At 51.2% G+C, this 26,216-nt stretch overlaps 8 protein-coding genes across 8 annotated transcripts; 4 read left to right on the top strand and 4 right to left on the bottom strand.

Moving 5' to 3' along the window:
* Positions 1-3,247: 3,247 nt before the first annotated feature.
* On the top strand, positions 3,248-5,146 carry G6M90_00g010340 (uncharacterized protein; the record flags this gene model as incomplete). The annotated part of the gene is made up of 2 exons (XM_014693997.1): positions 3,248-3,699; positions 3,778-5,146. 2 exons carry the CDS (start codon positions 3,248-3,250, stop codon positions 5,144-5,146), a joined length of 1,821 nt encoding a protein of 606 aa, XP_014549483.1.
* Positions 5,147-7,227: 2,081 nt separating this feature from the next.
* On the top strand, positions 7,228-8,850 carry LAF3_0 (Protein LONG AFTER FAR-RED 3; the record flags this gene model as incomplete). Its single annotated transcript, XM_014693998.1, has 1 exon — positions 7,228-8,850. One exon carries the CDS (start codon positions 7,228-7,230, stop codon positions 8,848-8,850), a length of 1,623 nt encoding a protein of 540 aa, XP_014549484.1.
* A 42-nt stretch (positions 8,851-8,892) lies between these two features.
* On the bottom strand, positions 8,893-11,339 carry G6M90_00g010320 (uncharacterized protein; the record flags this gene model as incomplete). Its single annotated transcript, XM_014693999.2, has 5 exons — positions 8,893-9,455; positions 9,515-9,695; positions 9,754-10,085; positions 10,199-10,422; positions 10,507-11,339. 5 exons carry the CDS (start codon positions 11,337-11,339, stop codon positions 8,893-8,895), a joined length of 2,133 nt encoding a protein of 710 aa, XP_014549485.2.
* Positions 11,340-12,893: 1,554 nt separating this feature from the next.
* Positions 12,894-13,562, top strand: G6M90_00g010310 (uncharacterized protein; the record flags this gene model as incomplete). Its single annotated transcript, XM_014694001.1, has 1 exon — positions 12,894-13,562. One exon carries the CDS (start codon positions 12,894-12,896, stop codon positions 13,560-13,562), a length of 669 nt encoding a protein of 222 aa, XP_014549487.1.
* Positions 13,563-13,709: 147 nt separating this feature from the next.
* Positions 13,710-15,058, bottom strand: fahA (Fumarylacetoacetase; the record flags this gene model as incomplete). The annotated part of the gene is made up of 2 exons (XM_014694002.1): positions 13,710-14,053; positions 14,116-15,058. 2 exons carry the CDS (start codon positions 15,056-15,058, stop codon positions 13,710-13,712), a joined length of 1,287 nt encoding a protein of 428 aa, XP_014549488.1.
* Positions 15,059-17,276: 2,218 nt separating this feature from the next.
* On the top strand, positions 17,277-18,991 carry aclL_0 (Cytochrome P450 monooxygenase; the record flags this gene model as incomplete). Its single annotated transcript, XM_066129686.1, has 3 exons — positions 17,277-17,381; positions 17,456-18,565; positions 18,641-18,991. The coding sequence occupies 3 exons, from the start codon at positions 17,277-17,279 to the stop codon at positions 18,989-18,991; spliced, it is 1,566 nt and encodes a 521-aa protein (XP_065985980.1).
* A 1,330-nt stretch (positions 18,992-20,321) lies between these two features.
* AFT1-1 (Acyl-CoA ligase) lies at positions 20,322-22,144 on the bottom strand (the record flags this gene model as incomplete). Its single annotated transcript, XM_014694004.1, has 2 exons — positions 20,322-20,667; positions 20,724-22,144. The coding sequence occupies 2 exons, from the start codon at positions 22,142-22,144 to the stop codon at positions 20,322-20,324; spliced, it is 1,767 nt and encodes a 588-aa protein (XP_014549490.1).
* A 1,137-nt stretch (positions 22,145-23,281) lies between these two features.
* On the bottom strand, positions 23,282-23,825 carry G6M90_00g010270 (uncharacterized protein; the record flags this gene model as incomplete). Its single annotated transcript, XM_066129685.1, has 2 exons — positions 23,282-23,395; positions 23,526-23,825. The coding sequence occupies 2 exons, from the start codon at positions 23,823-23,825 to the stop codon at positions 23,282-23,284; spliced, it is 414 nt and encodes a 137-aa protein (XP_065985829.1).
* Positions 23,826-26,216: the final 2,391 nt, after the last annotated feature.

Genomic DNA, 26,216 nt, shown 5'->3' with positions numbered 1-26,216 from the left:
ATGCGCCAGTTGAGGCCTCGGCTGGTACGTACTACTGCCAACCGAGCCCATGGGTAGGAGATGCTCAATTTGTCAAGGTACCGTGCGCAGGAGAGGGGAGCTGGACCATGATTGACCAGAGTGCAGGTGAGTGGCCAAGCACCAAGCCCAAGACGTGATGGATGGGATCGATTGATGATGGATGTTGTCCACATGGACACTTCACCTTGTCGTTCTGTTGGGCGCTTGTCTTCGCCTGACTGGGCGTCGGCCGTGCCTGCCGTCCGTGTAATGCGGCTGACCTAGCCACATTTGCGGCAGGAGCAGACGGCAACATTGAATCTGTCAGCCCCCGTGTAGTGTTGAGCAGTCAAACGCACAAAGATTCGAACCTGTCTGGTCCTCTTTGCGAACCAGTCATGGTCGACTTTCACCCTCCAATATGGCCAGCTTGTTTATTACAGCAGGGCAAAAAAATCAACAGCATTTGCAAGGATGTCTCGCTTCCTTCCTTATCCGATGCTGCCCGCTCTCCTTATTGTTTGGCCTGACCAAGGTCGTCTTCGTGGATATGCCACGGCGGATATTCTACTCTAGGCCGCGATGCTCGATTCCCTGGAAAGCCTTGGAGCTCCGACTATACTGCTAATAATAGCAAAAGGCAAATATCCGCACTGAAGCTTTCTCGTCGCAGTTTCATATCCGTTGAACGAGGGTTGGTATGAGAAAGCATCGTTAAGGACGAGGATCAAAGACAAACATTAACCCTAGGGCAATTCACATCCGCATACGGACTAAGACCTGAATCTTTATCTGCCCGACAATAGTCATGTGGTCCTCCTGTAGCCACCCACACCTCCGCATTGAGTTTCCCTTTGGTTTAGTGATCCCCCGCGGATCAACCCATCGTTTAGGGAGTTGAAGGGCCTCCAGTTCCCCATATTAAAATAGAAACCCCAGAGCTAACCCCAGATACAACCCACAAACTTTGACGTAAAAGTTTGGTCAACATTGCGTCTCTACATCGCGAAGGATGAGGTCATTAACTCAAGAACCAAACTAGTGTCTCGTACTAGTAGTGCCAAAATGAGCCTCAAGCTTTCCGATACTTTCGAGATCATCCTTCGTGTTTGGACTTTCACTCGCTACCAAGTCGCTTCTCGCTGCGGGTGGATTGGTTCTCGAATGGCCTATCATTCCTCTGCCGAGCCACCCTGTCAGCGCGCGCGTGCGACGCGACTTGCGGGGAAGTAGCTGGAGCAGAGCGTTGCGAGCCTTCACATCTACTATGCCGTAAACGGTGGTTTCATGCCGACAGGTTACATCTAAGGCGACACCCCACAGGTCAAATGCGCTTGTCTTGGACGATTCAGTTACGGGAAGAAACCCAAAAATGGTCCCAACCAGAACCGGAATCATGCTTTTGTCGTATCGGTACAAGCCTCACTTTACGAAGTAATAGCCACTCAATCGTGTGCTTCCAATTTATCTCTGCCATTGTGAGATCCCGGAGCAGATCTCGGCCAACACTCACCCGCTATTGCGAGAAGGCTTCAAATACGATACGCATCTTCCTGTGTAAGTGCTAAAGTTCGGCGAATCTTCAAAACGTACAGGGGCTCGCCAGCGCCACCAGATACCCAAAGCCGCCCCTACGACCTGGACAAAGGGCTGTGCGGTTCGTGGACTCCGTTCCCCACAAGACCGGCAGCCTCCACCTGATTGTGGTGGGAGGGAGGCAGGGAGGGAGGGAGACGAAGGGTCAACTGGCTGGTAGAGAACTTGGTGGCAGAGAAGGCCGAAAAGAACTTCTTGCCGGTGGCTGCTGCGAAGGCAAAATGAGGCGCTGATGAGAGCCGCGCATGACGACGTCAGGGCGAGAATTAGAATTTTTGCCTTGGGGACAATTGCGACGCCTCGCCAACCTTTTTTTTTTTTTTTTTTGCCGATGGGAGATTCTTGCGCGAGATCCATTGTTCGAGGCATGGCGTGCTTGACTCTGCCTCGTCATATGAATAATATGGAGTAAATCTCATGGACTCCATCGTTATCATCTGGGGAGGGATTGGGGGCAAATGCAAGGCCCGCATATGCAAATTCAGCGACTAAATGACATGAGCAACGCATTTGCTGATACGTTGGCCAACCATTCGGGCCCTTCTTTTTTAAGCTTGGTTTCTTCGTCTGGATCCGGCAGGGGGTCGACTATCTGTACTCGCCAGATTCGACAAGCCCACCGCGGTTGTTTTATCGCCTCCGCGGCGTGAGAACTTAGCCTGGGACCCCCACGGAGCTCAATTTCAGTTGAAGCATTGCCATGAAAATTTCGCCGTTGCGACGCCGAGACAATGGACACGGGTATGGAATCGCCGGCATGTGGCGTTCCGCGAGGGTGAACGTTTGGCAGCCGCAGGCAGAGGGCCAGGTTCAACCGCGGCCGCCTTGGCTTGGTGAGATGACAGCCCATAAACCGCTGTGCCTTGGCTGCAGTTCGTTTGGCCCTGCCTGTGTGTGGTCTGGTGTGGCCGAGGAGCATTTGCGCATCAGCTCACAAGCCCCAACACCTTGGAGCTGGTCACGGCACGCGCAGTCGATATGTACTACATACATGCTACTCCGTACACAAGGCCATTTCTTCGGGACATTGCTGCTGGGAACTGGCTTGAGAAGCCACTACGGCTGACGACTCTCTCAGTTCGAATCATCAGCATCTCGGATGACTTGTCAGCCACTCCTCGACCGAGACGACTGGTGGACGCCCATGGCTCCCTCCTTTGCGCCTCTTTTCTTCGGGTCTTGGCACTGATCAGGAGTTGATGGCTTTGGAGATAAGGTTATTGGCTGCATTGCCCTTGTGGACCAGCAGGTCTGGGCCTGCTCCCCACCTATTTTTAAGGTACTGGCCTGTTAGCCTTCGACTGGGATCTTTTGAATGCCATGGCCGGCTAGGCTGGATCGGGAATCGCTCTCCGGGGTCGTCGAGTCTTGGCTGTGCCAGCCGTCGACCTCTCACCACGAAGAGGCTGATAACGAAACGTGACAAGTGTATTCATGGAGTCCCCCAGATGTCTGTCAGACGTATAAACGACGGGAACAGGCTCTGGCCTCTCTGCAGGATTATATTAAGAACCGCTGCACCCCGCGACAACACCACGTTTTCGATTTCTTGGGTGTCCCCATCCTGCTCGTCTTTGGCAACCTGTCCTTAGACCTGCCCGGCAGTCTTTGTGTAGTCTTGTTTTGAAGAACAAAAGACGCCATATTCACAATGACGACCACCGTCAATCTCGACAACGATGCCATTGTCCAACCGGGCTTGGTTGATGGCGAGAATAAAGGGCACCCGTATAGCCCCTCCAAGGGATCCATGGATGCCCACGTGCGCAAGGCGTCATTGCAGCATCACGATGTGATGCTTGACGACGATGAGTACGAGGGTAAACCGACAGACGAGGAGATGCAGACTCTCCGCCGAGTCTCGGGCAAGATTATGTGGAGCATGTGGACGATTGCCTTTGTCGAACTTTGCGAACGTTTCTCCTACTATGGCTCGGCTGTCTTGTACACCAACTTTGTCAACAAGCCTTTGCCAGTAGGCTCGACCACGGGCGCTCCTCTCGATCCCAACGGCCAACCTGGTGCCTTGGGTATGGGCACCAAGGCTGCCCAGGGTATCAGTCTCTTCAACCAGTTCTTCGCTTATCTGATGCCTCTTCTCGGGTAAGAACAAAGTTCCACCGCTCCATTTCATCCTATACGCCCTGCCAACATTGTTGCTAATCTTGATTCTTTTTGCAGTGCCTGGATCGCCGATGCCCGTATGGGTCGTTTCTGGACCTTGCACCTTGCCATTGGTATTTCCACCATTGCTCACGCCATCTTGGTTGCCGCATCTGCTCCCGGTGTCATTGTCAACAGCAAATCCTCCTTTGCCGCTTTCATTATTGGATTGATTTGTCTCTGCGTTGGCACCGGATTTTTCAAGGCCAACGTTTCCCCGCTGCTTGCTGAGCAGAATGACGATGTCCGACCCCGAATCGAGGTTCGCAAGGGCGAGCGCGTCATTGTTGATCCCGCTGTCACCAATACCAGAATCTTCCTGTATTTCTACCTGTGCATCAATATTGGCTCGCTCGCCGGTCAGATTGGTATGGTTTACGTGGAGAAATACGTCGGCTTCTGGCTTGCTTTCCTCATCCCCACTGGCTTGTTCTTGCTGGCGCCTCTCGTTCTCTGGTCGCAGAAGAAGAGCTATAAGCTGAAGCCTCCCACGGGATCACTGCTTTCCAAGTTCATCAGGATGGCCAACTTTGCTCGCAAGCGCTCTGGTCTGAAGAACTTCAGCTGGGAGGTTGCCAAGCCCTCCCGCGTCCCCCTTGAAGAGCGACCTAGTTGGATGACCTATGATGATGCCTGGGTTGATGAAGTTCGCCGTGGTCTCATGGCCTGCAAGGTCTTCCTCTTCCTGCCCATCTTCTTTTTGTCTTACAACCAGATGACGGCAAACCTGACCACCCAGGCCAGTACCATGGAGCGACACGGTGTACCAAACGACATCATCCAGAACCTCAACCCTATTTCCATCGTCATCATGATTCCCATCATTGACCACCTTTTGTATCCTGGTCTCCGCAAACTCGGCGTCGCCTTCACCCCTATCAAGCGTATGACGACTGGTTTCCTAATTGCCTCTCTGTCCATGGTAGCCTCTGCTGTTATGCAGTACTACATCTACGAGATGAGCCCCTGCGGCTGGCACGCAAACACAGAGGACTGCCCTCCCGCGCCCATCAACGTTTGGGCCCAGAGTCTGCCCTACATATTGATTGGTATAGCCGAAATTTTTGCCAACGTCACGTCGTACGAATATGCCTTCTCCAAGGCACCTGAGAACATGAAGTCTCTTGTCATGAGCATCAACTTGTTCATGAGCGCCGTGTCTGCCGCCATTGGCCAGGCCTTTGTTCCATTGTCTGGAGACCCTCTGCTAGTCTGGAACTACACGGTTATTGCAGTCATTGCCGTCATTGGTGGCATTGTCTTCTGGTTCTGCTTCCGCCACCTTGACTCGGAGGAAGACAAGTGGAATATGCTCAAGAAGTCTGAGTTTATTGGCAAGCAACAGCCCGGTGTTGGCAAGGCCCATGAAGCTGGGGAAGCTGCTTAAAGATGGGTTTGATCATGTGTTGCTTTTTTAAAGTTTTATGTGCCAAGGAGTGTTATGATACCAAGTAAATGTAGCAATATTGATATCCAATACACTGTATATTCACTCGACATGTCTTGAGCCCTCTTCCCTCTTCAGCGTGACTATTCACCGTCGTGTATTTACCCACGCTTATAAGCCTATCCCACATCCGCCTTTGTTTTTAGATATCTCTTTGAACAGTGGAAGTATTTTAGTGCAACAGCCAGGAGAGGCCTGAATACCAGGATTCGTGGCGGCAAGAGAGATGCTTGCTATTACGGCGGCGAAATAAACGCGCTTCGATGTTGCTCTTTATACTCGGAGAAGATGCCTTTAATCTGAGACCAATTGATATTATATCAAAAATTTCGAGTATTAATTGGATTTTCGCTTTATCATCATCTCCCCTGTCGGTGGGAAACTGGAGTCTTCGTTGGTTCGGAGGAGTGTGGTGTCAGGCAAGTGGACCTTTGGGCCATTTGACGGAGTTGGGGTCAGGAATCCATCATTTCTCCCGGCTCTATGAGCCACAATAGCAACATGACATGCAAGTCTAATTTCTGGGGTCACTTGAGTACCTTTTGGTTGCGAGTGCTACTTTTCCCGGTGGATTCCACAGATCTCACTAGTTGAAGCATCTTCTCAATGCCTATTCATCTGAAAGATGTATGGAGTATGGAAATTGGCAATTTAGGTTTATTCGCGCGAATCTTGGATAACTAGGATGAATAGCGTAGAATAGAGACGACTGTCGATTACGCAATGTTGGCGATGGATACTAAATAGATAAGAAATGACCAAGACAAGATATCATAAGATAGGAAGCATGTCATAACAAGCGCAAGCTCGGATCGCAGTGAGTGTTATTAGGCAAGACGCGAGGTGGCTAGTATATATCGGAGTCAAGCTGTGCCTATTATTGATCGCTCTAGTTACCATTGGCAATCTGTCAAATCTAGACCCAGAGTTAGTTTTAAGAACACGTGCTCCAATACGGACTGCTTTCTCATTAACACTAAAATGTCATTATGGCAATGGTCATATTGATACGGGCAGAAGGAATAGATCCTCGGAACCTGGGACAAAGGTAGTACTCGTTGATTTGTAGTTCCGACTTACCCTAGATTCAGCTATTTGTCAGGTGGGTATCAGCTATGAAAGATCGGCAGTTGATGGCCCGGGAGGTATACAGGGCTGGCTTAGCTGTGTCTTGCAGCGACCGGGTCGTTTGTGGGGGACTCTCTGGAGGACTAATGCATGGCGTCAAGGGCGGGTTTACATCCAGACCGCATAGTTAACCCTCAGCTTCGGGAGCGATGGAAATGTGTAAAAGGATTCGGGTAGTTATCGGTGAGAAGCACACTATACCCTGCGGTTTGCAGTCTCGATACATAGCTGATAGACTTGGTGCCGCTACTAATCGTAAGATGGAACAATCGAAATTCAATTGGAAGCCTGGCAATAACTAGGTAGGGAATTCCATTGCCTCTTTGGACGTCATGGCGTTTACGGGGACAGAAGCTGGAGGGTTGTGTTCAAGTCAGCCCAATGGAAGCTCAACCTTTCAGACTTGAAACTGATGCATGGCTGTCATCAAGTCGTACGGACAATTCGGAGCATACCCAAGCGATCCATGCAACCCCAGGTTTCCCCCGCTCCATCGCTGTGCCGTCGTGTTGTGGCTCATCCGAGTCGGTTAATCGCCTCATTGCATAGCCTGGTCCACCCGAGTGGCTCTGAAACCGTCTCGCGTTGATAACAAGATCCGGCCGCGGAAACCGAAAACCACTAACAAAGGTCAGTATGCGCGGGCTCCGAGGCCTCGCGACTCTGACATTCGCAGCCGCTTATAAGAACGGAAAGGCGACAAGTAGCCAAGTCTTCCAGGCTACGGAGTCGGTTGTCGGTTCTTTTAATAGCCATTGCCCCTTTGACAAACTCAATGGCTTATGGCTTGAATTAGCTATCCGAGACTTTTTGCCAACTTGCGTATTTACTGCTCTCGATAGCCGCCCAGCAATCACATAACGCCCTTCCCGGTACTGTCAGCAACCTCAACCATGGTCAAGGTCCTTCGAAATGGCCGATTTCTCCGTCCGTCTGGACACAATCCGAAAGAGGCCGTCTTTGCAAACTGTCTCATCTTAGATGAGTCTTCAGGAAAGATTCTCTACGTCGGCTCAGATGACGGTGGGGAGGTGCAAAGCGCCGTGTCTTCTGGAGCAGAGATGCTCGACATGCAGAACCGACTAATCGTCCCCGGCTTCATTGACAGCCACATGCACCTGCTGCATACTGGACAAACGTTGAACAAGCTGGATATAAGTGGCTGTGAGACCCTGGAAGAGATTCGCACCGCCATCCGCAACTACGCGAAAGCTCACCCGGATATGGATCGAATCCTGTGCTGCAGCTGGTTCCAGACCTCTACCAACGGAGAGGCATTTGCAAGCCAGATCGATGATCTGGACCCTCGACCTATCTATATTTATGCATACGACATGCATTCCATGTGGTGTAACACAGCAGCACTGAGTGAATTGCAAGTCGCAGACCTAGAGGATCCCCCCGGCGGTAAGATTCATAGAGATGGGGCTGGCAAGCCCACAGGTCTGCTATCAGAAACCGCTGCGTTAGGCATTGCCGACCCGTTTCTGAGCGCGCAGCTTTCTTCAGAGCAAAAGCTGGACTTCGTTCACGATGCTATTGAATCGTACATTGCCAGCGGATACACTGGCCTCATCGACATGGCCATGGACGAGAAGACGTGGGACATCATCCTGAGTTACCGCAAGAAATGCGGCGGAAGTCTTCCCATCTGGATGGCCGTACATTGGTTTGTTCTGCCGCAAAAGACGCCGGAGGAGTCCCTTGCACAGGTCGACGAGGCCATTACGCTGAACAAGCAGTACAACGAAAAGACTTCCCCTGACTGCCGCATCACCGGCATCAAGATCATGTGCGACGGCGTTGTAGACGCCTGCACCGCAAGTCTCATGGAGCCATACGCGCACAACGGCGGAAACGAGCCGGCGGTGTGGACTGTGGAGGAACTCGTGCCCATCTTAAAAAAGGCCGACGACGCCGGCTTGCAAATTGCTATCCATGCCATTGGCGATGCTGCCATCAGAGTAGCCATCGACTCTCTAGAGCGAGTGGGAAACTCGCAAGGGCGACATCGCATTGAACATCTGGAAACATGCTCCCCCGAGGATGTCAAACGCCTAGGCAAGCTCGGAATCACCGCATCGGTCCAACCTGTGCATAGCGATCCGTCCATCCTCCAGGCGTGGCCGAAGCTGCTCGGCCCCCAAAGATGCGAGCACGTCTTCCCGTACAACGGCTTCGCTGAGCACGGGGCTACCGTTGCGATTGGCACCGATGCTCCTACAGCGTCACACCTCGTTCTTCCGAATCTGTATACTGCTACGACGCGGCGGTCTGGGCGAAAGCCGGAGCTGGACGAGCAGACGGCCCCGAGATTTGCGCTGAGTCTTGCGGCTGCCATGGCTGCGGCAACTCAGGGCGCTGCGTATAGTTGCTTCGCTGATGACCGTGTCGGTAGGCTGGAACCCGGCAAGGCTGCGAATCTTGCTGTCGTGGACGTGGTTTGGGATCCCGCCAGGCTTTTAGAAGGCAAAGTCCAGGAGACGTGGTATCAGGGCCGCAAGATTTACGGGTAGCTCTATTTCTCGTCTGGTTCGGATGTCTTGCGCCTGGAAGTACTATATATCAGGGAATACAACAGTGGACAAAATGATTGCGACTGTCCAAACACATCGTCGAGTGACCATGTCTCCAGCACTATTCCCTTCACTCCTCGGTTGATTGTTCGTTTGATTTGCATTCGCGCCAGTGACGGCTGGAGAGTCTGTTCCGGCTTTCAGGCCAACAATGTTGCAACTGGTTGATCCGACATTGGCCTGAATGATTCCGACTTGTTTATTGGTTGCGTTGTACACGACATGGGCGCTCCTGAGGACATTGCTTCCCACAATGACGAAACGGTTGCCTGTGCTATTGTTGGCTGACGTGCCTTGAAGGCCAAAGATACAAGGGGGTTCCAACTTGAGACCCAGAAGCTTAAGCAGCCCCGGGTTGCCGGTGTCGACAACAAGTTTTCTCAGCGGCACATTGTTCATCTTATTGGGAAACGCCACATCAACGGTGACATCTCGCCCTTCATCTTCTGTGTATTTGCAGTCAATGAAAGCTCTCTTCTGCGCAATCTCGACGCCAAGATTATCCCAGACGGGCTTGACATATTCATTCAGCAGGAACGTCAAATCTGTGCCAGAGTCCAGAACAGTAGTGACGTTGATATCCCACCTCCCTCAAGTACTGTACCTTGGCCGTTGTCTTTGTCCAGCGCCAAGCCAGACGTGTGCACAGCATATGCTACAACTCCAGCACCAGGCTTGAAGCCCGGGACCAGTGGTAGCGTGGCGAGGTTTCCCATATACTTCTCGGTATCGATGCCGCCAAAGAGGATTATTCCCGTCACATTGGAGCTACTCGAGCTCCTATTCTGCAGTGGCGTGTAAGTCTGGGTAGCAACTTCGGAGTTGAATATATGATTTCTTTACCAGAAATAGACTGAAGGCAGCTCTTTCAATGTGTCCCTCCGTCACTAGATTATCCACCACAGTGTGATACTTTTCGGCGGCTGCTACGCCTTCACTTAAACCCAGGCCGAGCAACCCTGTACCTGGTGTCTGGCTTCTGATCAGCCCGAGCTTTTGGTTTCTGATAGACCTTCCATTTATAGTAACTGTGTCCTTGGCAAAGCCGCCACGAACATTTCTCTGATCAAGATAGGAAGCATTGAAATCTCCCATGCCCACAACCTTGAGCGATGTGCCCGGAAGCACTGTGGAAAAGATCACCCTTGCCCTCCGGATATTTGCCGGGTCGGGGACTATTCATGCACTCGTGACTTGGAACGGAGTCGGAAGCAGATGCGGTCAGTGATTTGCGGCTTCTTCTGCCCAATTTCTTGGGAGCTCTGGCCGAGATGGCTATGAGACGAACAAATTTGGTTGGTGGTGGGCGACAGTCCGTTAGTGTTTTGAGTCGCTTGATGGGGTTTGTTTGCATATTGGCCCTTTTCTACTGCATCGTACCGCCGTATTAGTTCCCTATCCTGTACAAGGCCGCCATCGAGAGGATGTCTATTAAGATGAAGATGAATGTCGGCAGGAGGGTGTAGAACAGACGTGAAATTATGAGCGACGCATATGCATTGATTGTCTAGTCTAGGGAACTGTCAGCACTGGGCACACCAGACACTTGTCAGTCGTTTCCGGGAGGTTGGCGCTCAACTCAACACCATCTCCAACTGATACTGCGTGAGTTCAGTTTTCTGAAAGCCCAGCTTCTTGGCCAGTCCTTGCCCATACTCCTTGGGGAAGATGGGCGGTACCATCCACTTCTTCTCCGGGAACCGTCCCATCATGGCCTTCGCAAGCCTCGTTGCCTCGCCTTTCCTCCGAGATTGCGGCGCAACAATTAAACATGCCAGTTTAACCGTATCCTTCTCTTTGTCCTCTGGATCAGTCACTACACAATACGCATCGCCCAATCGAAAGGCCCTATTAGTTTCAGGGGTTTTGTCAAACCCCCACGCCTGCCAGGGTAAATCTCCTGCCGCATAAGTCTTGACCAGCGCATCAACCTCCTCAAATGAACATGGCTTCGGTTCCGAATCTGCTGGGAATTCTCCTTGGCGGGGAGTATGTTGCCACCCCAGTAGCTCTCTGGTGATGATGCATCCGGCATTAGTGTACATCTTGACGGCCGGCGCGTTCTGCTGTATACATTCAAATCCCACGGTGGACATGCCGCGAGCCTTTTCAGCGTCAAAAACCATCTTCAGGGCTTTTGGTCCCACGCCCTTGCCCCTAGAGGCCTTGACTATGCCCATGGCGCCGAGACGGGTCTCTGTGGGTTTGTCTGGGCGGATGGCGATGAGGGCGAAGCCGATGGGTTCGTCGGGATTGTCTGAACCGTAGAAAGCATGGCTGTGAGCCTTGGAGAGGTAATTCAGAGTTATGTAGTTGGACATTGACTCGGCGGTGAAGTTGACCAAGGTTCCGATGTAATCTTCGAACGACTTGTTGAAGAGTTCGGCTATTTGACTGTTTGATAATTCTGATATGGGTCTGGACTCCATCGCGACGTGTTCTTTCTGCATCTTGTGCGAGTTTCTTCTAGATATCGATGTATATGACGCAAAACAAGGGAGCCCGAAGAGCTTCAAGATGCTCGCCGGAGGGCGCAACTATTGCATGATCTGTCTTTCGCGGCCGGACCGGGTACCACGACCGGGTGGAGCTCCGTGGGTAATGAGTTGGTCAAGGCCGTTTGGTTTCAGCATTTGGCTAAATGGAGCGAAATTTGCCACTCTTCGTCATAGCCGCCCCCAAAGTATGGTATCCGATCGTGAGCTTAGCTTGTCCACCCAACGAACTTGTGCCCCTAAAACCGCCCCGAATGTCTCAACTCCGAAGTCTACGAGAGTGAGCAATGTTTTAGAAGTCCAAGAGGTACACATGAGTACCTCAACGACCGATGTGATGCTGTTTTGTTAAAGCAATATCTTCGTCGCAGATTTGGCCGACGACCAAGTTTGGGCAAGTGATAGTCATAGCCAGTCAACAAATGTGGGAGCGCAGCGACTCATGTCTGTTCCTCTGGCGTACAAATGCTCTTATCGGCTCAATCACAACATGGCTCACTTCTTCCTTCAGAGGCGTTTCCGTTATGTCGCCAAAGCTGATATGGCCGTAGGAACTTTGGGACACCCGATCCTGGACCATTCATGGGTGTTGACTTGCATCTCTCGTGCATACTGATGTTCGGATTTCAGGAGGGAGTCACTAGTACCTAGCTGGTCTCAAGATCAAATTTCATTGTCGGTCAGCAGCCAAACACGTAGAGCACAGTTGGTCAGCGGTGAAGGGTCTGGGACCAAAAAGGTGTCAATGTTCAGGGTTGCGGGCAGCCAGGAGTCTGGTATTGGCGTGACAGCTCCGAAGCTGGATCGGGATGCTCCTTCACAAATTGCTGCAGTCCTGGCAGGCCCCTCGGTTGCGAAGAGCCCTCCGGCTCCAGCTCGGTTCGGTACGCAATTGGCCCGGCATAAATTTCTACGGTGGCTCTGCCCGCGGTTATTCCTCCTGGACACAGAGTACGGAGTAGAGTTTTGGTACTTTCATTTATGACCATCCGCACGTAGGTTCTAGGTACTGGCGCTGTGTTATCGCTGCTCTTTGGTTGGGCATCGGCCCCCGAAATTGTCGACGGTAGCTCTAGGAGCTCTTCGGCAGTCAAGGAGCATAATAATTCGGCAAGCCCCCCAGCACCCGAGCTCCCCCTCCAAAGCTCCACAGTTCCTCGGCATGGATCCTCTCATCTGGAATGCAAATGCAGCCCCTCTGACCCGGAAGACTTCCGCCTTTCCGACAAGCAGCGGAACATCTTCTGATTGGCCGATGCCCCCGGCTCAAGGCTAGAAACGGATGTCGCTGGTGAAGCTCTGCCATCAAGTCAAAGCCGGCGACGCGGGGTTCCCAAATGCATAACATTGAATGGCCTTGCACAATGCGAAAATATAAGTGAGGTTGAAAAAAAAAAGGAAAAAGAAAAACTAATCAATCAATCAACCAATCAATCAATCCATCCATCCTTGGAAACAGGAATCAACACAGTAGCGAAAATCACCAAAATGTCCGACTACACTCTCTACGCCTACTTTCGCTCCTCATGCTCCGCCCGCCTGCGCATCATCCTCAACCTCAAAAACATATCCTACGACCTTATCCCCGTGAATCTCCTCAAAGACGAACAGCTGTCTGCCGAGCACAAGGCTCTCAATCCATCTGCCTCGGTGCCCCTCCTCGTCTCCAAGCGCTCTCCCGACGCAGGTTTTAAAATTGGCCAGTCCGTAGCTGCCCTCGAATATCTCGAGGAAGTACACCCCGCGGTGCCGGCCTTGCCGCCAACGAGCGATGCCAAAGGACGTGCCACTGCCCGGGTTCTATGTGAAATCATCGCCGCGGACACGCAGCCCGTGACCAACCTGAGAATCATGCGAAGAGTGAGAGCGCTCGGCGGGAGCGCAGAGGAGTGGAATAAGGAATTGATGGGCGATGGTCTGAGGGCGTACGAGGCCGTGGCCAAGGACTCGGCCGGCAAGTACTCCGTGGGTGATAATGTCACCATGGCGGATGCCTGTCTGATGCCTGCTGTTTGGAATGCGCAGCGCTTCGGGGTGGATTTGTCGCAGTTTCCAACCGTCTCTAGAATATTTGCCAATTTGAGTGAGCATCCAGCCGTGCAAAAGGCCGATTACTTCAAACAGCCTGATTGCCCGGAGGACTTGCGCAGGAAGTAGCATGTGGGGAAACGGCACGACAATATGAACTGCATCATGCAAAATTACGAACCAATGCGGTTCTTGGCAATTCTGGGTTGTATTTTTTTTTTCTGGGAGCTGCTGTAGCTAAGATTTCACATTGTCCATAGCATCATTGGAAACATTTTAAAACAGAGGCTGCGCTGGCAGGATGGTACCAGACACCTCACCGAATCCAATCAAAGCGCCTTGCTCACCAGCCCATCCCCGAATAGTCACCGTGTCTCCGTCCTCGAAAAACTTGCGCTCCTCTCCACCCTGCAGCTTGACAGCAACCTTGCCGCCCTGGGTTTGCTCCAGAATACTGCCCTCGCTGCCGGGCTTGTCTCCCGTGATGGTTCCTGAACCCAACAGGTCACCGGGTCGTAAGTTGCAGCCGGTAATCGTGTGGTGGGCAATCATCTGCGGCCAGGACCACAAAAGGTTCTTGGAGTTGGACCTGGAGATGGTGGTCTTGTTGCCCTTGGCAGCTGCGACGGGTTAGTACGGGAGTAGAATGTGAGAGACGGATTGCAAGTCTAGATTCACTTACTAGTCAAGTCAACCTCCAAGTGAATATTGAGGCAGTTGTCCTTCTTCTTCTCCTGTAGGTAAGGCAAAAGAGTCTTATCGTTGGGGATACCGGCAGTCCTTGAGTTATTCAGAGCGTCCGCCAAAACCACCCAGGCGCTGATTGCTGTGCCCATGTTCTTTGCAGTGAAAGGGCCGAGAGGAATGTACTCCCAGGCCTGGATGTCTCTAGCACTCCAGTCGTTCATCAAGACGTAGCCGAAAATGTAGTTCTCGGCCTCGTCAATAGGGATAGGGCTGCCGAGCTTGTTTTCGCGACAGATGAACATGCCCATCTCGAGCTCCAGATCCAGTCGCTGACAGGGTGACAGGGTGGGGATTTTGGGCTCGGCCTTGGGATCCTTGAGAATCTGTCCCCAAGGACGATGGAGAGGGGTGCCGGAAACCACGACGCTGCTGGCGCGGCCGTGGTAAGCAACAGGAAGATGAGTATAGTTGGGCTGCAGAGCATTGTCCGGGCCACGGAACAAAACGCCAACGTTGTATGCGTGGTTCTTGCCGGCGTAGAAATCAGTGTAGTCGCCGATGTTGAGAGGGAGATGGTTCTGAACATCAGCGCGCTTCAAAAGCGCAGTCTTCTTCAGCTGCTCATTGTCCTTGAGAATCTGGGGGTGCTTGGTGTCTGCACTGAAAATAGACTGGAGGTACTCGCGAGCTGAGCGATGGAAAGATCGGCCCAGAGCAGCGAAGTTGTTGAGAGACTCAGCCGCAAAGACGTCTTGGTGCTTCTGAATTTCAGAAGAGGCAGAGAAACCACCACCGCTGGCAAATGCCTTGAGATCTAAAGCGTAGTCGCCAATAGCAACGGCAGGGCGCTTTGTCGCATCGCTTGAGGTGGAGATGATGCCAAAGGGAATGTTGGCAATAGAGAAGTGAGACTCGGGGGAGATGGTAAGCCACGACATGGTGAAATGTAAGATCGAAGTCGCGAGATCGGGCGGTTCGGTACACAAGAATGGAATTGAATAGAGAGAGATTGAGACGGCTCTTCTATCCAAAAGACGAAAAATTAGATGGCCAGAGCAATGTCTTAAGCTGGTTTGAATTCGTCACAGCTGCCGGAAGCTCTTTCCTCTGTTCCGTTTTCTGCCCCGCCATAGTTGCCGCCGCAACCCGATTTCGATGGCGGGGTCGAGGGCAAGCCGATGTGCGGAAATCACCCGGCATGTGTCGCTCCTTCCGCTTGAATCCGTCAGTCGCATCTCGTACGCACAAGATGACTTGCATTTTCTGGGGCATGCTTCGTCTAGACATTTGACGAGGCAAGGCAAATCAATGAAATATTCGCCATCAAGCCCTGATTCAAAATGCTCCATCTCGACTTGCCTGTAAGAACACGTCGAAGGCTCATCGAGCAAATATTCTCTCTCACATGCCGCCATTCACTGTCCTGGTGTTTGTCGGCGTTTGCGGTTCCGATTCCGATTCGAGGCGATTTAGCATTACGGGAAATGTCGCAACTCCCGAACCAGTTGATGCAAGCAAGACCCGGGGCTTGCCATGCCGTTTTCATGCTTAGAAATAAGCCATCTCTTAAATGCTCTGTAGACCGACCCTTGGTTGGGATATCCTCTTTGAATCAGAACCACTAAGAACACCAGTGTGGCATCACAACACTAAACAACATGTTCCAAAGTGGCATGATAAAGCATCGCAATAGCTCAAAATACGGGGAAAAATTCATCAAAATGAGTGGAATAAATTGAAGGTCAGATCAACCAACACCGCTCGTTCACTTGCAATCAAGTACGTAGCAACCCTTTCAGGTGTTGCTCGCCAGCTTTGCAGCCTACAGCCTACACCAAAAAGAAACGACTTGATCACGAGGACATACACAGGCCATTTCAATGATTTCTCTTAAATAGCCACCTACTATGTGATGATATAATGACAGATGCGCCTCCAAGGTTAGTCACCGTACTCTGCATCAGAACCATGCTCACTTCCTTGTCCTCACATGGACTAACATTTGTTGACACGGTAGTCGTCCAAGACGCAAACGTCAACCCTCTCCGAAATTCAAGACCGGACTTGACTGCCTACTCCACCTATCGGTGGGTAGTTGGCCCTGTCGTCGGAGCCGACAGAAATCTGGGCCGAATTCCGCGGACTCTGCAAGCCATGTGCGAAAGACAGACAGCCGGACGACACATCACAAATCACACCTAGCCCAAATCATGCATCAGCAGTTGTACGTAGCCTCTGATTTGTGTGGCAGTGCTCCATTGGCTTGACGGGCAGCCAATAGCGGCCAAAACATCCAAAGGTTGTCAAGGAATGTACGACGTACGTACTCCGCCGTAAGTTGCAGAGGCGATAGACATAAAGGTTGAACAAGCCGCCATCGGGGATTTCGCGGTCACAAGCGCCTCCGATCCCTGGCTTCAATTAAACGGCGGAATGCGCTATAGAGTGTAGCCTGTACAATGCGACATCATCTACTTCTTTACGGCACCAGTGAAGTTCGAAGAAAAGGCGTTTAGTGTCTTGCCGGCTGGACTCCGTATGTCACTTGTCTATTGAAGTTCTTGTATTATACGACAAGCCCTAGTGCTATAGATGAGCTACAGCTAAACTCACTGGAATTCCTTTTTCTAGATACATGCTTACCCTCCTGCAACCATAGTAGAACTTGAACCGGCGCATCGGCTACAACCGAAGCACCGGATACTACCCTACTATGCGTCAGCATCCCTCATATCGGCCACTCAAGTACCCCGAGAAAACTGTCGAATACGACATTTGGTGTCGAAAGTCTCATGTCGCTCACCGAACCCCGCACAAGATCCGGAGTGCGATTCTTACGCTGGCCTTTGACGTTAAACTTTGATAGGTATGCGACCCGTGAGGACGTAATCCTTCATGTACTGGGGCGTGCATATGACGCAGAGGGCGCAGACAACAGTGAAATCCGACAGGCTCCACGGGGAATTGGGCTCATCTTACGGACTGGGCTTTGTTATATTAGAAAGTGCGGCAGAGAAATAATACCTCCATGGACTCGATAGTCTAGGACTCTAGTCGATGTTCGGCCACGTGGTGGCCATAAAAGGCAACCATCCTTCCATCGCTCTGCTGAACTCCCTTTTAAAAAAACATCGGTTGACTTTCTACTCTTTCAACATGTCCTCAAGCGATGTTTTTACCATGAGAGGCAGCTTGGCTGCCATTCCCATGGAATTGGACAAAGCACACTTTGTTCCTCTCGTGACCTTGTTTGCATCTACGGTACGTCCACGTCTTTCGTCCTTGTCTTCTAAATTTTTTGGAGCTCATAGCTTACATGGACAACCCTTTGCCAGTTTGTTGCCTTCCACATCGCCCAAGCCATCTACCGCCTCTGGTTCCACCCGCTCTCCAAGTTCCCAGGCCCCGTCCTTTATTCTGTCTTTTACCTCCCCTACCTATATCAGGCTTACATCAAAGGACGATGGATCTTCAAAACCACAGAGTTACACCGAAAATACGGCCCAATTGTCCGAGTTGGCCCGAATCACATTATTGTCGATGGCGAGATTGGGTGGCCTCAAGTGTTTGGACGCCGGAAAGCCGATCAATCCGAATATGAAAAGATGCCCGCCGTCCACAAGGCCAAGGCGTACAGCATTATCGGTGCTACTAGAGACATTCACCGACGTCAGCGTCGGCAGTTGAACCACGCATTCAGCGACGCCTCCCTCACCCAGCAAGAAGATATCATCCAGGCATATGTGACGCTGCTCCTTGAGCGCCTCCAAACACGTGCTGATGAAGCAGAGGTCGTAGATGCGGTAAAGTGGATGAACTGTACAACATTCGACATTATCGGTGACCTGGCTTTCTCCGAGTCCTTCTCAAGTTTGCAGAACAACGCCGTGCACCCTTGGGTTAAGCTCATCTTTGATAGCATCCGTTTCCTCGCGGTTAGGAGATTCTTTGTCAACTTTCCCCTCCTGAGATTTGCGCTGTCCATGTTCAGCAGCAAATTCGGCACAAAGCAGCATCCTTCGAGAGACCACGCCAAGAACAAGGCGCGTCGAAGAATGGCGCTGGGACAAGATCCTCCCGGCGGCCGCAAGGACTTCATGTCGTACATGCTTCGCAAGACCAGGGATGGGCAGGTCGGCATGTCGGAGGAAGAAATCCTCGAGACGTGTCCTACTCTTGTTATTGCCGGCAGTGAGACCACGGCGTCAGCGCTCTCTGCATTCTGTTTTTACATGGACAAGAATCCCCGGGCATACGCGCAATTGACAGAGGAAATTCGAACAGCCTTCGGCGCGGAGGAGGAAATCACAATGCAGAACGCTTCACACCTCGAGTATCTGCAAGCCTGTGTTAACGAGATTCTCCGGATATACCCGCCTGCCGCAGAAACACCCGCTCGTGTCTCCCCCGGTGATTTTATCGAGGGGGTATATATACCTGCCAATGTAAGTCTATCCTGTGCACTCGCCTGCTTTCTTTCCACGGCCTGCTGTATGCCATCTGTACTGACAATGCTGTAGACACTGGTTTCCGTCTACCAGTGGGCAACGTTCCGCAACCCCAAACACTTCAAGGACCCAGAGTCTTTCATCCCGGAGCGGTGGCTGTCCCCTTCTCACCCCCTTTACGATGAAGGTTTCAAGAACGATAACCACGCGATATTCAAGCCATTTAGCTACGGTTCGAGGGACTGCATCGGCAAGAATCTTGCGATTAATGAGCTGCGCGTCATCATCAGTCGCATGTTGTACCGCTTCGATTTCAACGTACTTGAAGGACAGGACGATTGGCACACCAAACAGCGAAGCTTCATTATTTGGGACAAGAGCCCGCTGATGGTTCGATTCCAGACGCGACAGATGGCTAATTAGGTGGAGCGACAACAGCATACGTGGAATTAAACCTCTGAGTGCTATGGTTTATGACTTGATATGGAAGAGATTGGCATTGCGAGGCATGTACGGGTACTCACTCACTCATTATTTGCATGGGTGTTGTGTTAATTGAGAAGGAATGCACGCCACCCATAAATATATTGCTAATCCACAGGCATGCATAATACTGCCAGTGTCTTGCCGATAATAAGTGTGCAGGAACAAGGCGAGTGTCGCAAGAGGCCGAAGATCAGATATACAGCGTCGGTCATTAAATCAGGCACTCCACTATATAAATCCACACGCACGTTGACGCTTCTCCAGGGGTTTGATGGGCTGCTTTCCTCGGCACCCAGGCTGCAAAGAATCGCCGTCCTGTTGTTCAATACCTTGTTGGTGATTGGTGGAAGCGGAAGCGGAAGCGTGTAGTTGTGTTGATGCGTGCATTATTCTTATGGCAAACGATTGTTCCTATAAAATTACAACTTGGAATATAGTAAGATTCCACGCATAACGCGACCACAATGCAAGACAGGAGCAAGTAAGCTAGACGTCAAGAACCGCTCGCTGTGGGATTAGGCAGCGCCGAAGCTGAGCAGAAGAAAAGGATCGTGGTGGGTGATATTACGCAGGGCTTATATGCTACGGAAGTTTGAATATAATCTCCTGTGGCTGAAATTCCTAGGGGGGATTATGACGACCAGTGATTGTACCTGATATCACTTGCACACATTTTATGGCCGTCGGGCAATCGTCGTTGAGGTGCTTGCCAAAATACTGTCAGAGATAATCTATGGTGCCTAGCTTTGAAAGCAGTTGATCTGGAGACGCTTCAGAGCCGAAATAGCAATTGCAGTCCATGCATTGTTTCTTCGAAGTTCTGACATGGTCTAGTCCAGCGAGTGCTGTATGGAACACTTATCCCGAGCAATGGATTGCTTCATGAGAGATGGGAACCAGCCCGAGTTGCAGCTTTCATGGCACTGTGTTCAGTACTTGGTTCTCCGTGTTTCTATGAATAGCCTAAAGACTCGTTGCTCAACGAAAGAAATCCGCTGTTAGAATGTCGATTGTTGCCCCCAGATGGGTCAACAGTGTCATTGGAAACCGCGAGGGGGGCCATGACGCACGAAAGAAAACATTGGTTTCTACTGACGCCTCACTGCTTTGTCTTGGTAGATCAAGAGATAAATGGCCCTCCAGACACAGACAAGTGTAACAATAGAGAGAGAGGCGGGGGTCCTTGCAGAGGAGATTGCAGTCCCAAGTAACAAATTCATGACATGCCGCTAGTTGCTAACAGATGCTATCCAGACACTCTTGCAAGTTAAAACTTGGCCTGCTCGCGCTTTGTCTTGTCCTTTTCTTTATCTCTGATCAAACGTCGCAAGATCTTCCCGCTTGGATTTTTCGGAACCACGTCAATGAATTCTACACCACCTCTCAGTCGCTTGTAATCACTCTTATGGTCGGCGACATGCTTCATGATGCTCTCAATGATGTCCCCATCGGCCCCGTTGACGCCTGGGGTTTTTACCACGAAAGCCTTTGGAACCTCGCCTTCTCGGTCGGCAGCAACTCCAATAACCACACAGTCATTCACGGCCGGGTGCGTCAGAAGATGGCCTTCTAGCTCAGCGGGGGCCACTTGATGTCCTTTGACTTTGATTAACCTGGAAGAGAAGTTAGACCAGTCGCTACAACTGAAGGCGTTTCCTCTTTCACTTACTCCTTGATTCTGTCCGTAACGAAGATGTGCTCATTGCCCTTCTCACTCTTGGTAACGAGCACTTCGTCTCCGGTTCTCATGTATCGCAATCCATCGTCAGCAGTTACGAAAGTCTCGTCAGTCGCTTTCTTGTTGTTGAGATATCCGACAACGACAGACGGAGAATGCACCCAAAGCTCACCAGGCTGGTCGTACTCTTTTACCTCTTCGCCCTCTGGAGTAAAGATTCGGGCGACGAATCCAGGTAGGAGTGAGCCAGATCCTCCTAAGAAGATGTCCTGAGGCATAGTTGCGCAGACAACGGTCGAGGTCTCTGTGAGTCCATACCCTTGGAGTAGCACCACCTTGGGTAGGACCTTTAGAAAGTCCTTTGCCGTGTCCTCCTTCAGGGGCGCAGCTCCCGTGAACACTGCACGGACCGACGACAGGTCAAATTGTTTGACGACGTCCGGTTGCTTTGCCACATGAAGAACCATAGGTGGGACAAGGTACAACATTTCGATCTTGAAGTCCTGAATAGTGTGGAGCAAAAGCTTGAAGTCATACCGGGGTAGAACGACAACTCCGTCTCCGCGATAGGGACCAACGTGGCAGATGACGATCAGGCCATAGATGTGCGACATTGGTAGAAGCCCCAAGCAGTTTTCCGTGTAGCGACTCACCCCGAGCTCCTTCTCAAGAGAATCTCGGTTGGGCCGTCCATGAGCCACGAACTGAATGGCATTAGCAATAACGTTCCTGTGTGCAATCATGACGCCCTTGGGAAGGCCAGAGGTCCCGCTACTGTAGCAAAGGAAGGCAATCCTCTTTGCGCCATCTCCTTTCTTCCAATATGCATCGGCAGGCTTACACGAGGGCAAGCTGGCACCAGCCCTGATCAAGTCGTCTGTTGTTTTGAGGCCGGGGTTGGAGAGACCGGGCGTGACGGATGGGGCGAGTTGGTGCAGGAAAATTCGTTCCTCGGGGATTCCAATTCTCGCCACCGCGGCCATTGTTGTCTTTAGCAGGGGCAGGCAGGTGAAAACAGCCTTGGCCCCAGAATCCCTCAGCTGATACTCCAGCTCGCTGGCATTGTACGAGGCGTTGACGCAGGACAAGATACCACCGAGTCGATGGACAGCCCAGGCCAAGGTTAAATAGTCTATAGAGTTGAGACTAAAGCACGCGACCACCTTGTCCCACTCTGTGCCTTGGTGAGCTTCAAAACCAAGTTCCTTGGATAGGGCGCGTGAGAGGTGGTCAACGCGCTGCTGCAACTCCAGAACACCATAGGACCTGCCGGTTAGGCCATCCGTGAACGAGGCGCGAGAATGTTGCACCGGACAGCGACCATATCTCTCGTCGAACATGAACGTCTCCAAGGAGATGGAGTCGGGGATCTCTGGAAGCTGAGGAACCCATGATGGGGGGTAGAAGGGCATTCTGGGTGTCTGCGATGTGGAACGGGCAGAACACGGAGGTGGAGAGCTGGATCGAGGCTGATGAGGAGTTGCAGATATCCGGCCGGAGTCGACCGCGTTGGCAGCCAGGGGCGATGTGAACCGTGATTGTCCAGGTGAGAACCCACGTCAAAGCCTTCTGCCGGTTGAACAGGCTCTACGAGCAATGTTTGACGCAAGAAGAGCAGCTCGATTGGAAAAATGACAAGTACTACCCATGCAGTGCTGCCGCGGCCTTGGCGTGGTAAAATAATTGTACCAGCCTCTTGGTAACTGCGTGACGAGGTGGTGACTGCATGTGGTGATAGTTGACCCGAGGTCTGGCACACCGACTTGCCCTGACCTTGTCTCCACCTCGGCTACTACTAGTGCATACGCGTGCCAATAGTCGAGTACGGGGAGGCCCAATTGGGCTGGCGGCGCCATATGTTTTAGGTGCATGTGGCTTCAATGTTGTGTCAAGTCGCACAAAACAATGGGCGTGGCCACGCCACATGTAATTATGTGCTGGTACCATTTATATCCTGCAACAGCTTGTTACCCTTCAATGTTCAATGTTACCGCTTAAAGGTGGTGCTGGATAGTAAGACGGGCCAGTTATTAAAGCGGGCTAGAAATGCCAGGAAATGTTTAATATATATATAGCATACTACAAGTATTCAACACAAGATCAGAGCCAAGATGAAGCGCAAGATATCCTTGGCAAATGGAGCAGTAACACTCGTCAAGGCATGGGCAGACGGCGAGGCCAACGCCCCCACGACATGATGACCCTCAACAGGTTCAAGCCAAACGAGTGTATTCAAAGCTGACCAGTCAACTACTATAATCTAGAAGGAGAAGAAAAGGTGACTGAGAGCTCCTCCATCTCTACCTATGTACATACTAAAAGCGCATTTGGTAGAAAGAACCCAAGCCTAACTTCAATGTTCTGCCCGCAGCTGCCCATGACTCGAAGGCTAGGCCGCCGCAGCCTGCAGTTTAATTGTCTAGTTATTCGCATTGACTGCACTCCTTGTCCCTCATGCTAGTGTCGTAACGATTGTTAACACAATCACGGGAAGCTATTTCAGTTAACCCGTCGATGGTCTTCTTGTTTTAAACGAACTTGATGCACTCCTACGCGGACTTTCGCACATGATCGCGACACTCGGGGCCTTCGCCATTATTCTGGACGTCCATGTAATTGTTTGCCGATTTAAGCAACTCGGCGTCACTGCCGTTACCAGAGCCCTGCTAACAGGAATTAAACAATTCGACTGCCTCGGCAAAGGCTGGCTGGCCACGATCCCCGTTGGCAGGGGCTTGTTCGCCGCTGGTGCCCTTTCGGAAACAGTCCAGAAATACCATCGACGTCTGCAACCTTGCCTGCAGGCTGCTTGGCAGACTTTTGGGTAGATTTCAAGCACTTGTTGGCCACCTTGCCCACCTGGTCCAGACAGCCGATGTCATCGCGACACTTGACACCCTCTCGACCAAACTCTACGCAAATAGCATCTTTGCCGGCCTGGTCTATGTCTTTAATCATGCTGTCATCGCGAAATAGGTCCTTCTGGCATTGTTTCTGAATGTGGAGTGCTTTTTGGCTAAAAAGGGAGTTGCCATCTTTAGACGGCCGATCTGTTGGGCACCCTGGCTCTTCATCCGGAACAGCGGCTGGCATGGCCAAGGCTGATCCGGTTAGAAAGAGGTTGACGAGTACAGCGTGCTTGATGCTGGATGTCTTTGTGTGAAAATTGATGGGGGGGAAAGGCAAAAAATGTATAAAGTGGTAGCTGGCTTATGGTAATGGTAGTTGTGAGTGATGGACTGCTGGACTATTCACACAGAGTTGGTCAAGGGCATGGTACACTTTTATACTCGACTTGGACATCAATTTTTCCATGATTCCTTCTCGCCTTGTGCCTCGTTCTGGTGGCATCTCCAGGTACAGAGCAGCGTTGAGACACATTCTTGTTTATGTGATACCACACTGGACAGACGTAGCAACTAGACTGCATGATGAGGCATTAGTACCCATCTAGAATTCTAATAGAAAGGGCTAGTTTCTTCTCTGTCCACTTAATTTGTCTCACATTAACCAAGAATAATAGCTGCAAGTTGCGCCGTACATGTTGCTGACATGCCGACAGTCTCCCCACATACCAGACTTGACCCTTCTATCATTCAAGGTTATGCTTGCACGATACTTGTACCATGATTGTACTACTGGGCTTGATGACAACGTAAACCCTTGTCATAAGTGTAAGCAAAGCGGCAAGCCGGGGGGGGTTGTTCAAAATTTGAGGCTTTTGAAGCTGTTAAATTCGAGGCTGCTATTGAATTCGGGTCTGTTGAAGTTGCTGAATTCGAGGCTTTTGAAGCTGTTATCGAATTCGACGCTTTCGAAGCTATTGAATTTGAAGCCGTTGGGGCTGTTAGGTGGCCTTGGAAGGTGCCTACATCAAAAAAGGCAGGTTCGCGACGATCCACAAAGATCTGTACCGGCATTACAATTTAAGTCAATAGTAGCAATTTAAGGTCATGTAGACCAATTATAGATTAAGTTTTCACGGGATGTGGCTTGCAATTATAGTGGCGCAGTGACCTGGGACTCCCATCAAAGAAGCTACACTCCCTGGCTTGCCTGCCCTTCGCATCAATGACGTAAATCTCAAGCAAAGCGGCGCTTTGCTTAATTATCATTTGTCCCGAGGGTGAAACAGAAACAACTTGAAAGGCGCACTTGCGAGTTCCAGTAAGATGTAGTCTGAAAACACGTGTAAGGTCATGTGATGAGGCCCGTCGTCAGCTGTTATTGCCACGTTATGTTGGCTGTTACAGCTAGCCAGGAACTATCTTGTCGCAAAATAGGGGTGACTACCAACACACAAAAATTTGGCGTAGCCACGCCCATTTTTTGGTGCAACATATCTGTTACACAGTCAGGACTTAATATTCAAGCCCAAGTTCAAGCACCTCCAGGAATACGGAGTACAGAAACTGATTGACTTGCTCCTTCCTGTCAAGGATGCTTTTATTTTACCCCTCTTAGCATGTTGGTCCTGGACCTGATCCTTCGTCTACATCGCCCCTTGCTCAAGGAATAGCCACGCAATGGATTGGGAGATACATCTGATGAAGCACTGGCGGTCGAGGTTTGCAAGCGAACACGACAGAGGAGAATAATCCACTTATTGGAACGGGCACTCGTGTAGTATGGGTGGCTGGTTTCGGGCAACTTGCTGCTGCTAGCATTGACGAATTAACTGGGTTTCAAAAGGAAGCATCGATCAAGGTGGAACTGTTAGAGAGTTGGGAGCTCAAGGCAGAGTGCACTGTGATTGGGCTTGTTGACTGGGTCTGGCTGCGCCTGCTTTGGAGTAAAGGTGGAAAGATTCCCTGTGAGGGTTGGGTAGATTCTGTTGTCGTCGTTCTTGATACCGAACATGTATTTGAGTCAGGAATGCGGGTGCCGTTGCGAGGATCGCTGAAGCGCTTTGGCGATTGGGCTACCGTCATGGCAATCTAGACACCGACAGTCGACGGATGATGCCCGGTACTAGTACTAAGCAAGGAGCAGTCAGCATCTCTCATTTTTCAACTCGGAAAAAGGGTCAAATGATACGTTACACAATGGAGTGCTCCGTACTGTGCGCTCAAGTCATTACTCGTCAAAAGGTCACGCCAATTTACTTGACGTTCTGACAGACAGACGGGGGTTATTCAATGCTCGCTTGAAAGTTGAAACAAACGGATGAACACAGGGAAGTTGCCGTTCGTCGCATTGGTCCTGTCCGGTCTGGCCAATTGAGACATAGTGGCTCCCTCTGAGCTGGACAAACGAGGCATTGGTGCCCTGACAAAGGCTAGAACCGCCCGAACGCCAGGAACAAAGAATTTTTAGAACCTTGGACCGGGGAGTGCCCGCTGTGAGTGGAGACACGGCTGGAATGGGCTCCATCTTTGTGCTGCGGTCCCCAGTATCGGCGGGAATTGGCCTCGACCGACCAAGGTGCTGGGGTTTTGTAGATCCTCCAAGGTGAGAATTCTCAGGGACTGAGACAGGAGCATT

The sequence above is a fragment of the Metarhizium brunneum genome, chromosome 1 (assembly GCF_013426205.1).
Source record: "Metarhizium brunneum chromosome 1, complete sequence".
NCBI classification, from domain to species: domain Eukaryota; kingdom Fungi; phylum Ascomycota; class Sordariomycetes; order Hypocreales; family Clavicipitaceae; genus Metarhizium; species Metarhizium brunneum.
Note: the sequence above shows the minus strand (reverse complement) of the source record. Positions and strands in the feature narration are given on the sequence as shown.